This window comes from Lissotriton vulgaris, chromosome 1_1 (genome assembly GCF_964263255.1).
Source record: "Lissotriton vulgaris chromosome 1_1, aLisVul1.2, whole genome shotgun sequence".
In the NCBI taxonomy this organism is placed as follows: domain Eukaryota; kingdom Metazoa; phylum Chordata; class Amphibia; order Caudata; family Salamandridae; genus Lissotriton; species Lissotriton vulgaris.
In genome coordinates this window covers 716,296,420-716,310,973 of record NC_141685.1, presented here as the reverse complement: position 1 = coordinate 716,310,973, position 14,554 = coordinate 716,296,420, and the positions used below count along the sequence as shown (strand labels likewise).

Genomic DNA, 14,554 nt, shown 5'->3' with positions numbered 1-14,554 from the left:
TTGTCCCCAGTTACCATACGATGTGTCACTTCTGTATTTAAATCTCTTTGTGCATATGTTCTTTCCACATAACCACAGCAAGAGCCTTCTCATTTGAAATTTCTTTTGGGATGAAAAAGCTTTTGGTCATATTAAAGAAATAGGGTGTGGCCACTAACATCAAAATAGATACATGGACAACACTGGTGGTAGGCAGATGTTACAAGTGTTACCCCTGGATTGCCTTTGATGCCCTGGAAAAGCCCCTGGCTTCCCATTGTTTAAGGTGTCATGAAAGCAGCAGTAATACCAACAATTAAACAGTACCTTAAGGGTACAGTACCTGAATATTGTTGCTTAAATAGACAAAATAAAAAATATTATGACCTAAATATAGTTTCAAATATACGGCTCCATTAGAGTTAATCTCTGGGTACCTCAAAAAGAGGTTGCTTTTAATCGGCTAGGGATTGAATAAGTGTTCAAAGTTTGCATGCGGTAGTGTGCGATGACTTGGCACTGCAACAAATTGGAGTCTCTGAAGGGATACATTCGATCTCCTATGGCACTACTCCTGATGAGAAACAGAACCGAAAAATGAAGGCTCAATGAAAAGACAAATGTTTTCTGGGAGAGGACGTGTTGCTACGTAGGTAACATTATATCCAATTATCTATAAATTGGCCCAGTATTGCTATAAATGTATTTAATCTAGTTTCAAGCTGTGCTCTTACGCTTACAAACATATACTTCTGAACGTGAACGTAATTTTTTTCGAGAATTGTGCAAATTCCTTGATTCTGATTTATACTTTGTAACCCACATGCTTAGGCCAGATATGCATTTTCTTGATGCAATCTGTTGGTTTCCTATGGTGTACTACATGGTGGGCTCTATTGACAAGTAGGTAAAATCATCTTTCACTCACTAGATATTTAAGTGTGCTATAATTTGTAATGTGTAGTGCATTGTGCAACAAGCATGGTTGTCGTTTTGTGCCAGTATGCTCATGGTATTACTACTGCATGCAAAGGAATGCTGTTGTTGGGGTACCTTAATAACCATGTGTTCCATTTTGAACGTCCTTGGCTGAATTGCTTTGTTTGATGTGTTTTTTAGTGTTTTGTTTTTAAAGTTACAGCACATTTGTATCAGACAAATTATTACCTTCTTCCAATTGCGAGTTTTTAAATTTAAATATGAAAAGGATTATTCAAATGTTTAAGCAAAGAAAGAGAGTCAGAAATCAGTGAAACAGAGACAAATGTAAGATGTTTTACACTAAAGCCTTTGAGCAAGATTAAATAACCCATTGCCCATATTATAACATATTGCAAAAGTTTAGGAAGAAGTCAACAAGAGTAGTCTCGTGGTCCTCCACAGAAATCACAGTTGACCAGTTGCAAAGGGATACTACTGGATTCATTTGTGGCATATGGGCTTTTTGATATTTGGCTATATCGGAGTGATTCCCCCACAGTTGCTCCCAATCTGTGCAATTAAAGACTGGTGCTATTATAGATAGGCAGTGTGTGCGTGTCAAGGCTCGTGCACCTCAATAATATTTAGATATACAAATCGTTTTGATTTTAAGAAAAGAATCAAAGACGTTAGACCATTCATCACTGCACGCCGATGTTTTTTTTGTGACGATGAAAGAAACCTGCAGTATTTTGATTTCTTAGCAAGTTATCGTATTTACTTTTAAGCAAGCAAAAGCCATTGTCGATGTAAAAGCCATGAATTTATGATGTTATATAGTTAAGTAAAACAATGGAACCCATCGTTCAGATTGATATAAAGCAGGAAAGAGTTGTTAGGCGAATTTACGATAAAGTACATGCAACTATAGAATTGCTGGTATTATTTTTATTATTATAGTAATCGGTGTTTTCATTTAGTTTGTAAGGTTGCTTGCTTGTTCACAAACGGTTTGACATAAAATAGACAATGGAATTAAGACCTCATCTGGTAAATCTTTACCTGCAGGGAGGGATTCAAACTCTTATTCGAACCCATTTGATTTAATCTCCTCGTGCCTGATTGTTTGGTCCAATGGGTCACTCCATCACAAACGTTTGTTGCGTGGTATCCATCCGCCAAACCCTAAATATAGTCCCAAGACTTTATGATTTTGATTTATTGTGTACGACTACTAGGTTGGTAAATAAACTAGTTGTGAAATCAATAGTGAAATTGCACATTTGTTTTGAGGAAGCCTTTAGGAAGTAAGGGATTCTTAGAATTTACTTTCAGTTTAACAGCGTTAATTGGTTGGTAATTTGCTCCTTTACTTGCTGATAACAACCGTTATCGAATAAGCAAAATAGCAAGACTAGTATCATAAAGACAACACAATGTTAATGATATTGTTAGTAAATAAAGCACAAAACCTGTAATTTTCAATATTAGGTAGTAGTTATCATTACTCTATCATTTCAATTGTAATCACTCAAGCCCGTTATTTATCAAAGTTTTCAAGGGAGACGCAAAACCTAAATTAGATTTCTCTCGCCATGCAAGGCCACCTTGCCTGGCCCTGGGGCGCTTGATAAATCGAGAGCAACGCCAGGCGGCGCAAATTGCAGCCTTGCGTTATTCTATGGCAGGGAGGCATGCCATGGGTAAAGAGTGGGTGTTCACATCCATCCACCCATGGATTCTGATACACTCCCAGATTTACCAACATTGGCAGGCCTGGGAATGCGTCAGAATTGTACACCTCCCCACCAGAGGCGCAAAGAGAAGAAATATCTTTATTTATCCCCATTGTTCCATTCTGCAACACACTCAGAAAAATGAAAATGTTATGTTATGTTATTTTATAGAGGACTCGTATACCCTAGGGTGTCTTGGTGCCACCTAGAAAGAAGGAGACAGATAATGATAATGCATGAAATCCAGAAAGGAAAAAGAAACTAAGTGTTTTTATTAAAAAGCCATGTTTTGAGGGCCTTCCTGAAGTGCAGTATATTGGATGCCTGTTTCAGGTCATGTGTAAGAGAGTTCCACAGTTTGGCTGCCCGGCCACAAAGCTCTTTCCTCCCCAGTGGGCTTTTCTGAAATTTGGGACAATTACGTTTTTTTGCTGTGGAGGAGCGTAATCATCTATTTGGAATGCACCAATTGAATTTGTGAATGAGGAATTCGGGGCCTATGTTGTGTAATGCCTTTAAAGCAATACCAAGGGCCTTTAAGACTATTCTATTTTTGATAGGTAGCCAGTGTAGCTGCGTAAGAGCAAAAGAAGCTGATCGGTATTTGGGAAGTCGAAAGAGGAGACAAGTTGTGGTATTTTGTAAAGTCTGAAGTTTGGTCAAAAGAGTTTGTTGCATGTCAATTTACAGCGCGTTACAATAGTCTACAATTTTTGGGAGATTGTATGGGATAAAGAGAAGAATTGTTCAGATGATTTTTAGCGTGTAGAAAACAGAAGAGGCTATTTGGATGACTGGGTGCTAAATGTCAGCCTACTGTCCAAGATGACACCAAGTTTTCTTACTTTTTTCACTGGTTTGGAACGGATTCCCATTTCTTGTCCCACCATCTGGGTGACGTAAAACTAGTGATTTTTTCCCGGATTTCTGTTTTTCCTGAATTAGGTTTTAAACAGGTTTTGTTCATTCAGTCTCCAATGTGTGACAGACAATTATGGAAATTGATGGCAGTGTGGTCTGAAGTGCCTGAGGCCACAATATGGGTGTCGTCAGCATAGGATACAACTGAGAACCCAAAATACTTTACTAGTTTAGTCAGTGGGGCAATTTAAAAAGAGTGGGAGTTAATGATGCCCCTTGGGGGCCCGCATGAAAGGGAAGAGATAAAGTCGTCCAATGAGAAGGTGATTTGCATTGATGTATGCAGTTATTTGTTGGTTTACCACCTTGTCTATGATTTTAGCTAGGAGTGGCAATGAAGACTTGGATCAGTAGGTGGGAGATTCGTTTTTTTAATTAAAGGCAATATAGAGGCTTTTTTCCACACTTTTGGAAAATTCTCAGTGTCAAGGATTTAAATTATTTCAGGTGCTTGCTTAAGAATTTGAATATAGCATGTCACAACGCATGCTATTGCATTGCATGCTTTTACAACGCTGTCGTTACAACAACTGCATTGTTAGTACGTGATACCTTTACATCGCAAGTCATGAGAACGACTTGCTGAAGGGGGCGCTCTGGACTTTGGAATAGTATTATTTACTATTGCTACTCAAGTTTGCGCAACAGTAGGGAATGTATTGGAATTCATTTCCAATACCTTAGCGCCCCCTACAGAAAGTCGTTCTAATGACTTGCGATGTAAAGGTATTGCATAATAACAATGCATAGTAACAACTGCGTTGTAATAGCACAGCGATTTGATGACAGCGTTATTAATGCTGTTGCCCATTGAATTTTTGGGGACAAGGATTTTCCGGAGATCCAGATGTTTCTGGATTCAACAAGTGGAATATACGCTTGGGGGTTAGTGGAGAAAAGCTAGTCAGCAACTCAAAGCCTCTTGGCAATGCAAAATCCTTAGATTAACTTTGAGTCTTAATTTGATTAGCTGTAAAGACTGAGTTATCACCCTCAGCCCTAGATTTGAAAAAGGATGCCAATGTATTGCAGAAGGCTTGGCTGGCATTAATTTACTTGTTCTCTGGTAACTTAGAGAGCAGTTTAACTGTTTTGAAAAGTTATTTCGCCGATTCATTTTCTTTGGTTGAAGGGAGCGGATTTTTCCTAAAAATCATGAATTTATAGTAGTTTAGGGACTATTTTTTTAGGGATATTTATCCTTATGATTGTATTGCTGCCTGCAGCATCTTTAGAGTTTATGGATAAATTATTTTTGCTGTTTATGCCTTTCAGAGTACCCAGGTTCGGAAGGTCCCCATTTGTTAGTTGTTACGTTCTTTATGGGAAATTATAGAAAGCAAAAATTCCTCTGAGGATCGCTTTTGTGTGGGAAGGTGCCCCTTCTTGTATGTATGTATGACGTTACAACCCATACATTTACAACGCATGCCTTTACAATGCAGGTTTTTACGTCACAACATCCTTTACAATGCACTCCATTACATCGCATGACACTACATCCCCTTTTTAGAGACTGCCTTTACAACGCATTCCATTACATTGCATTATACCTTTACTACACATACCATTACAACGCATACCATTACATTGCATTTAAGGTAAGTATTGGATAGTATAGGGGTAAAATTACTATTCTAACTCTAGGGGGTGCAACATTAGTGTAAGTGTTGAATAGTGTAGGGGGAAAAATTACTATTCTAACTCCAAGAGGTGCAGCAGTAGGGTAAGTGTTGGATAGTGTAGGGGTAGAAACGACTTTTCTAACTCCAGGGGGTGCAACAGTAGGGAAAGTTTTGGATAGTGTAGGGGTACTATGCGTTGTAATGGTATGCGTTGTAATGGTATGTGTTGTAATGCCTGCGTTGTAGTGACATGCGATGTAGTGTCATGCATTGTAATGCCTGCGTTGCAGTGACATGCGTTGTAAAGGAAATTGCGATGTAATGACTGCGTTGTAAGTGTAGTGTGATGTAATGGTTGCATTGTAAAGGATGTTTCCCTTCTTGTACATAAACAATCCTGCCTTCTGCCCAGGCACCCTTGCACCACAGTGCAAGGATGCCTGCATTGGTGCTCGGATGTCAAAAGTTCTCCAGCACTAGGAAAGGATAGGATTGCCTCGTATAATGGTTAATAGGGCACATTCCTGCTCTTTCCCTTTCACGCAATGCAGCAAGGTGGCTTGCTGCATGACGTGCTTTTTTGATAAATATGCACCTCAATTTCCATTATACTGCTGTTTCTGCATCTCTTCCTTGTTTTACTGTTATTATCATTACAGTTTTATTAAAACCAGTTAATATTAATATCCTATCTGCTTTGCTGTATTCATCATATTTACATCATAATAATGATAGTTATGCATTCACACTTCAGTTTGGACTGCATATCATGTATAGTAAAGAGAGGGCTTTATATTTATTGTGAAAAAAGATAACAGATATTGCAAACGTATATGATACATTTTCACAGTGTTGATGCCAAAGGATGCCTGCGTTGATTGGCTGAACAGAGTAAAGCAAGGGATTTGTCACACATTGAAATATTGACTTCTAATCATATATAAACAGAAAAGTACCATTAGACCTATATACCCTGTCCACAGTCTGTCTGATGCAAAACTGCGTAATGTGCATTAAGCCCGCGTTGCCTGTGAAATGATTGCTCAAAGCTATCCATGTTTTATAGTGCACTAGTGTTCTGCAATGCAACTTCGTTACATATTTGTTGTGTGTCTGAAAAAGTTTAGATGACCTACTCAGATGCGGGGTGTCTTTTGCTGCTGACATGGTCGTCGTGGACAAGGAAAGTACAATGAGTGCTGAGGAAGATTACATGGCTGATGCCAAAACCATAGTCAACGTGCAAACACTTTTTCGGTAAGTTAATTAAAATGCTACAGTTCTGGTCAAATTCACACTGTTTATCTCACTATCACATCGCATTTGAGAGCCTGCAGAAGAGGCTAGAGAGCCCTCTAAGGCCCCACCCCAAGCCCTAAAATCCAATAACGATGACCACAGAGTTACTCATCTTGAACATAGGTATCCACATTCTACACACACCCCTAGTTGCACACTGTGGCCAAAGCACTGATTGGAATCCAATGTATCCTTCTTTTAAATGTACACATCAGAAGTAGTGTGATGGTGACACCTACAAACCCAGACCCTCAAAGACCTCTACATAGGAAACAACAATGAAGCGTGTTATTTAGAGTGAGAGTATGGTCGCAAAATTAACAAGCAGGCATGAGTATCCTACAGGCAAACATAATCTATGGTGTGGAAAAACTCAGATTATTAGATTTTTTTCCGGAGACCTTTTGGCCCAATCACATTCAGTGGTCTCTTTAGTTCCAAGAGGGGAAATTATTTTAGTTTAACCTTATACAAAAGTTCGTATGATTGAGAGAGAAAGTTAAATGACACACACACACACATCGATTTCACTAGAGTGAGAATGTACTTCCAACTTCACTCAAATGGAGACAATCCTAGAGCACCAGAACAAAACAGAATCGCAACAAATGTAACTTTGTGTACTTTTAGGGTAACCTCAATAATTCACACGTGCTGCAAAATAATGGTGCAAGAGATATGACAATCATTAAAGGAGACACAACTTTACTTAGTGAACCAGGACATATAATGCAAAATAATGGGGCTGATTACGATGGCAGACGGACTCTAGTCTGTCCGCCATCGTCTCGGGCAGTGGCACCGCCTACCTACAAGGCATCGGTTCCACAGGGGGTATTAAGATTCGATCGCCACTGTGGTCGTCACACTTGCCATACTTTACATTGCCGCAATTTAAAAAAGGCACTGTTTACATTTCCCTGCACTACATGGCAGGCACCATGCATCGCCTGCCGCATGGTGCAGGGAAATATGCCCGGGATGAAGGGGGCCCCCAAAATCCATCCCTGTCAGCCTTCCCATGGAAGGTGAACCACTGTGGAAAGGCTTGTGGGGAGGCACATCGTAATCCCAACGGTGGTGCCTGGTAGGCACCGTAACCATTTTTGAGATGGAAAGGCCTCCGCCGCACCAGCGGGCTCAAGAACCCCGTCTGATGCATGGCGGTCGGATTTTCCGACCAACACGGACCTGCCTACCATTATAGTATGGTGGGCGGGAAATGGCCTCATGATGGTGGTGAACCCGCCACCGACAGGCTGGCTGTGACTGGTTCACCGCCATCGTAATGAGCCCCATTGTGTGAGCGAGGCTTTTGGGAAAAAATGATTGTGGGTAAAAAACTTCTCAACAAAATCAAACAGTGGTCAAGCACAAAGCCTTTATTGTAATTAGCTGTGCCAAATTAACCAAAATGCAATTTATAAACATTAGGGAGGGTCTGGTAGAAAAGACTGAGGCAGACTCACACCTGAAATGTACTCGAACAAGTTTGCAACTTCAGAGACTCTTGCAACCTCTCTAACGATCTATTAAATTCAAAGGTTTTGTCCATAACACTGACTATGTATGTAATCTTTCTACTACATATTCTATGGACCTAGGCACCAGGTCACCCAGAACACCTTGCCTCAACATATGACCTTCTTTATCTGCTCATAAACATTTGCATATGACTTTAACAACTTTTTGTTCATATTCTTATTAAAAAAAAGTTTTTGCTAATGTATGTATTGTTCTGCTACATCGATAGGCACGTGCCAAAAATTCCTGCGATAAAGCCCGGAAACTTAAAACTTAGAGCCATGCAACTTCTTGCCCTCCTTGGTGCTGAAATGTGAAAAGGAAATTACCCTACCCAAGCTGATACCCAAATAAAAGCTCTTGACAATGTAACCTTTATAATAGTTTATCATAGCGAGCGCAGAGTACCAAACATGTCCTTAATCATACCTGAAGACATTTTGTGAATTTTCTAGCCACATCATGACAACTGCATAGGCATTCAATCCATTTCAATTTTGGTCAAATGGTATGAACTCAACTACACAAAGGGGCATATTTATGAGAGCACCATAGTGCAAGGGGCCTGTATTGGTGCTAGACTGCCAAAACAGAACTAGCACTGGGGAAAGGACAACGATGCATCATATTACATTAAATATGGTGCATTCCCGCCCTTTCACCTTGATGTAGGGCAGTGCAGCAATGTGACTTGCTGCACTGCCCAAGGCTAAAGCCCAATAAGAGCCAAAGACATGAAGGGGAATATTTATGGGGATTTGGCGCTGGGCAATGCAACAAGTCACCTTGCTGCCCTTCATCAAAGTAAAAGGGCAGGAATCTTTTGCATTGCTGGATCTGTTTTTATCCTTACTGCTGTGGTCCTATTTTTACTGTGTTGTGTTTGTCTTTTTCTGGTTGCTAATAAAAGCGCCGGGACACTCTATCGGAGTAGCCGTGCGCTATAGAAGACCAATTTAACATAACATAACATAACATTAACATATGGTGCATTCATGTCCTTTACCCCTGCACTGGTGCCGTTTCCGCAGCCTAGAACCAACGCTTGCACCCTGTTGTAATCCAATAAGGCAGGCCAGGTAGAAGTTGATAAGTTTATTGTAAGAGACAGCTTGAACAACCACTTAAGACTGTTCTATTGAACACACAGAGAATGTTACAACAGGAATGTACAATAACAATTCTAACAGAGAATGCTACACACCCATGCACCATGGTGCAAGGGTGCCTGCGTTAAAGGAAGGATTGTTTTTGTGCAGGAAGGGCACCTTTCTACACAAAAACAATCCTGGGAGGCTTTGTCCTTTTTCTATATGTACTGCATGATGCAGCACACATAGAAAGAGGAAATAACAAGGAGAAATAAAGATATTTCTTCTCGTTGCACATCCCGGGGGAATGCTGAAGATTTTGGGGCATCCCCAGGTTTACATGGTGTTGTAAATCTGGAGATGCATAAAAATTCATGGGTGTTGCATGGATGCACCCACCTCAATGCTCATAGAATGCCTCCCTAGTGCAAACTAACTCAATATTTATGAGTCTATTCAAAACAATGCAAAATAGCTTTGCGTGGCCTTATAAATATGATTTGGTGGTTTCTGGCTATCAGCCATCCTCAAATACAACAGTTGATGGACAGAATGCAGGACAATGTCATACATTCACCCCAGTACAGAGATCTGGTCCTAAATCCATCGGTTTTTTGCACTCCACACCACCCCAGTTCAGACATGTCCATATGCAAATCAGCCTTGACCCTGTGCCTCATGGGAACAGTCCAGCATGAACTGCCAAGCCATGTCTTTCCTGGAGCGGAATCAAGCATCCTAGGACCGGTTTCTGGCTATCAGCCATCTTCAGCCAGGATAGCTTGTCTCCAGTGGTGTGGAGAGCATGGAACTCATGTCTGAGCATACCCATCCCACTCGGAGTGACAAATACAAATACAACAGTTGATGGACAGAATGCAGAACAATGTCAACCAGGATAGCTTGACTCCAGTGCGTAGTGAGCCCGGGACCCACGTCTGGGCATACACTTCCCACATAGGGGAAACAGCAAAACACACAAGGTGATGGACAGAATGTTGCACATTGGCAAAACATTCCCCCAGTCACAGATCTGGGTTTAATCCATAGTGATTTTGCTCACCACACCATCCCTGTTCAGACTGGCCATATGCAAATCAGTCTTGACCCTGTGCCTCATGGGAACAGTCCAGCCTGAACTACCAAGCCATGTCTTCCCTGGACTGGAATCAAGCATCCTAGGACCGGTTTCTGACTATCAGCCGTCATCAGCCAAGATAGCTTGACTCCAGTGCGTAGTGAGCACGGGACCCACGTCTGGGCATACACTTCCCACATAGGAAAAACAGCAAAACACACAAGGTGATGGACAGAATGTTGCACATTGGCAAAACATACACCCCCAGTCACAGATCTGGGTTTAATCCATCGTTATTTTGCTCACCAGGCCACCCCAGTTCAGACTGGCCATATACAAATCAGTCTTGACCCTGTGTCTCATAGGAACAGTCCAGCCCAAAATACCAAGCCATGTCTTCCCTGGACCTGAATCAAGCATCCTAGGACCGGTTTCTGGCTATCAGCCAGAATAGCTTGACTCCAGTGGCATAGTGAGCACAGGACCCATGTCTAGGCATACCCTTCCCACAAAGGGCAAACAGCAAAACACACAAGGTGATGGACCGAATGTTGCACATTGGCAAAACATCCCCCCCAGTCACAGATCTGGGTTTAACCCATTGTTATTTTGCTCACCAGGCCACCCCACTTCAGACATAATTTGCATATGGCTGGGTTCAAACTGGAATGGCATGGTGAGCGGAAAAACGATGAATGTAGGCCCAGATCTTTGTACTGGGGTGAATGTATGACATTGTTCTGCATTCTGTCCATCAACTGTTGTTTTTGCATTTGTCACCCCGAGTGGGACGGGTGTGCTCAGACGTGAGTCCTGTGCTCTCCATGCCACTGGAATAAAGCTATCCTGGCTGATGAGGGCTGAAAGCAGGGGCCGCTGGTGGTATTTGAAAGTGGTGGGGCGTAAAATTATTTGCATACTGCACTGATGGGGCAAGCGAGCGTAGCAACCGAGACCGAACAACCTACAGGGGTTTCAGGGGGGTGTTTGCCTATTGCACTCTCCTTATATTCCACTGTCTGTCTCTCATTGTTTAGCAATCTCTGCTGGTAACTCACTCTTTAATTCTCTTTCTCTTTCCTTAGCTGTCTCCTCTGTCTCACACTTTCTATTTAGCTTTCTATGCCTGCTTCTTGCTCTCTACTTAGCTCTCTGTGCCTGTTTCTCACTCTCTCTTTAGGTCTCTGATCTGGTCTCACACCCTGTATAGATCTCTGCCCGTCTCTCACTCTCTTTAGATGTCTCTGCCTGTCTCTCACTCTTTCTTTAGATCTCTCTGCTTGTCTCTCTCACTCTCTCTTTAGACCTGTGTGCCTGTCTCTCTATTTAGATCTATCTGCCTGTTTCTCACTCGTTTTATATCTCTCATTATGTCTACATGCCTGTCTTTAGATCTCTGTGCGTGTCTTTCTCTCTCTTCTCTAAAGCGCTCTCTCTATTTATCCCTTCCTGCCTTTCTTGCTGTGTTCGTCTCTTGCACTCTCCTTATCTTCCTCTGTCTGTCTCTCACTGCCTCTCGCCATGGAGCTCCCCGTACCCGTCGCTGAGTCTCTTTAGCTTTCACAGTCTGCCAAACTCTTGCAGCTGAGGAAATACAGGCATGAACTGAAGTATTAATACTGTCGCACAAAGACTGCCATGCCCCCATCCACCTGAAACTGGCACAAAGCAGGCGTTGCAGCGTAGCCTCACCACTGTCCCTGTGTAAAATGAAGATTGTAGGCGTGGACCGATAACTGTGAAACCTTCTCAGGCGTGACCCCATCACTCCAGTCCTGACGGCCTTGCACTGGCTGACTGACTCCTACAGGCTAGCAGTATGTGTGTTGTGGTTATGTTTGTTTTGTGGTTGTGTTTTATGAGATTCAAAGCAGCTAAACTCGATAATCTGTTGCAGCAACAATTGCAAAGACAAGCGGCGGGGCAGAGTTAGTTCTGTTTTTTAAGCTAATGACCAGACCACAATCACAGCAGAGTACCCCGGGCAAGAAATTGATTCAGAAGAGAAGCAATTGAAGGACAATGGTGGTTACATGTAGGAATAGAAAAGAGACGGTGTTTATTCAGTATTCCAGGAAAAGGCACTTGAGCATGCACACAGTTTTAAATTCCCATAAAGCATTCTTCTACAATCAACAGACCACATCTGTGTCCAAATGATGAAAATACCTTACTTGTAGGCGGATATGTTGCGTGCTGTTACAAGCGTGGACATCTCTTTGGAAAATATATATTTGTAATATATATTTAATAAAACACACCGGAATAAAATGGAAACATAACGTATCACCCTCGTGCTTCATTATAGTGAAACCGAAGACACCACACACCATCACTGCACTTTGTCTCCCACAGCTCTACTCGAATGACAAAACACACACAGAGCAAAATAGCATGAAAAAGGCAAAACGAGTCAAGACTGTGCAGTTCATGGTGAATGAGGTCTTGCCAATAAATGCCGCATAAAGGAATGCCTGTGCCTTAAAAGAGCACAGCGCACAATATGATCAAAATAGTACAGTCCCCGAGCACAAAAACACAAATTTATGAAGAAAGAATCAACGTATCCGTTTCTCAAGATATTCAACAGTCTTTTTTATTTTCTTTATCTTGTTTTATCTTCTTCTCCAAAGTTTCATCATTCCATAGTTCATCAAGAGTACAATGTACAGCAAGCGTAGCCAATGAAAACAAAGCCAACACGTGTTTCGTCACGGGAACAGTCTCCCAATGACTTCCTCAGGGCTACAAACAGAATGAAAATCGAATATGTGTAAATATTTAAACCATATTATACAGATTCAACTACACTGATCTTAAATCATATTCTACCAAAGGCATGTTTTAAATATTTAAATCAACCATTGAAAGATTCCCAAATCGAAAGAGAGAAGGCAGTGTCCAAATAAAATTCAAAATCAACAACAAAGGAACAACCAACCACCTAGTGCAAAGAAAGAAAGAAAGAAAGAATCCATTATAAGCTACACCAGTAAAAGAACCCCGATTTATAAGCTTGCAATAGGCTTACTGGGAAACGGAAGAAATAAAGTGAGAAAAAAAGAAAGAAAAAGAAGAAAAAGAGTAATTGAGATGTGTAACCTACACTCACCATTAAATTCAATTTTCTCACAAATGTCCCAGTTTCATCCAATATATTGTCACTCTTCACAGGATAATTTTAAAATACTGTAAATAGATAAGTTTGTAGAGGAGAGCTTACAATTAAGTCCTGTAATTTTTTTATAAAACAAAAGACTTTTTTGTTATTTATCCAAAGCACAGTCATTAGCCTCAGAATTAGCTTCCAAAGAGACAAATATCATGCGGCGTTTTTAATTTTAATACAAAAAAGTATCGGACAAGAGTCAAAGCGCTGTTTATCAACTGCACCTCAGAATGGTCTAAATACCTTGCCATGTTATAGGTTTTAAGACAAAGCATTTATGAGTGAAAGTACAGCACTATTAATCTACTGCACTACATGGTGGTCTATTTTTGGTTTATATCACAAGAAAATCAAGGAGACCTCTGTTGTTTTACCTCAAACAGGCTCCATAGGTCAATATTCATTTGTAGTTAAATAAGTAGATTATAAATGTATCTGAAAGAGAGAACATTATAAAATATTATTGTCTGATTCAATTTAAGAAAATATTATATAATTCCAATCTAAATTGGAGACACAACATTTGTACCCCAGTTCTAAAAACAAACTCAAATACTAAAACCATTTAAAAGCCGCTTAAAAGGCGTTCTGAATGTTTTAGGGTTCAGGTATCAATACAGTTCGGCATATCGGATTTTAGCTAATCAATTTAATCAAGGCCCACCTAGAAAATGAACCCAACCTATATCGTAAAGCACACAACTTCATGTATTCAATTGATTAAGGGCATTGTATAAACGACCTCCCTGTTATTACAATCTATTTAAGCTCCATGGGTCAAGGCGCAAACCACGTTAGAGTCGCTTTTAATAGTCCAGAATAAAAATAGTTTAAAGTAATTCACTTATAGCGTAACTCAGACTAGGTTCACAATCACCCTCACGCAGTATCTAACAGAGCCCGTAATCGACCCTGTGTTTACATTTTACGCTAACCCGAAAAACCACCCTAAGAGGTCAATCCGTTTCCATACTACATCAGTATCATACTACATCAGTATAAAACCACCCTAATTCCCCACTTACCGGGAGAGTGCTCCCATCGTCTCTGTATCAGCGCATCTGGTGTAAACAAACTTGCGCGCCATGGTGCCGCGTTTAAATACCCACATGGATACTGGCGTTTCATCAGTCAGACATAGACAAAGGACATTCCAGAAGCGCACTAGTTTGGTGCCGCCATCTTGGCCTAGTCATTTTTGACTGTTATAC

The 14,554-nt window shown here is 40.9% G+C and overlaps 1 protein-coding gene across 1 annotated transcript in view; it reads left to right on the top strand.

The window, feature by feature from the left end:
- The window catches only part of LOC147747702 (potassium channel subfamily T member 2), a 1,549,272-nt gene that overhangs the window by 1,383,859 nt on the left and 150,859 nt on the right, over nucleotides 1-14,554 (top strand). Inside the window, exons 21-22 of the mRNA XM_086926024.1 lie at nucleotides 811-882; nucleotides 6,305-6,439. Of these exons, the coding sequence (XP_086782150.1) occupies nucleotides 811-882; nucleotides 6,305-6,439 (207 nt within the window). The remainder of the gene's footprint in view (nucleotides 1-810; nucleotides 883-6,304; nucleotides 6,440-14,554) is intronic.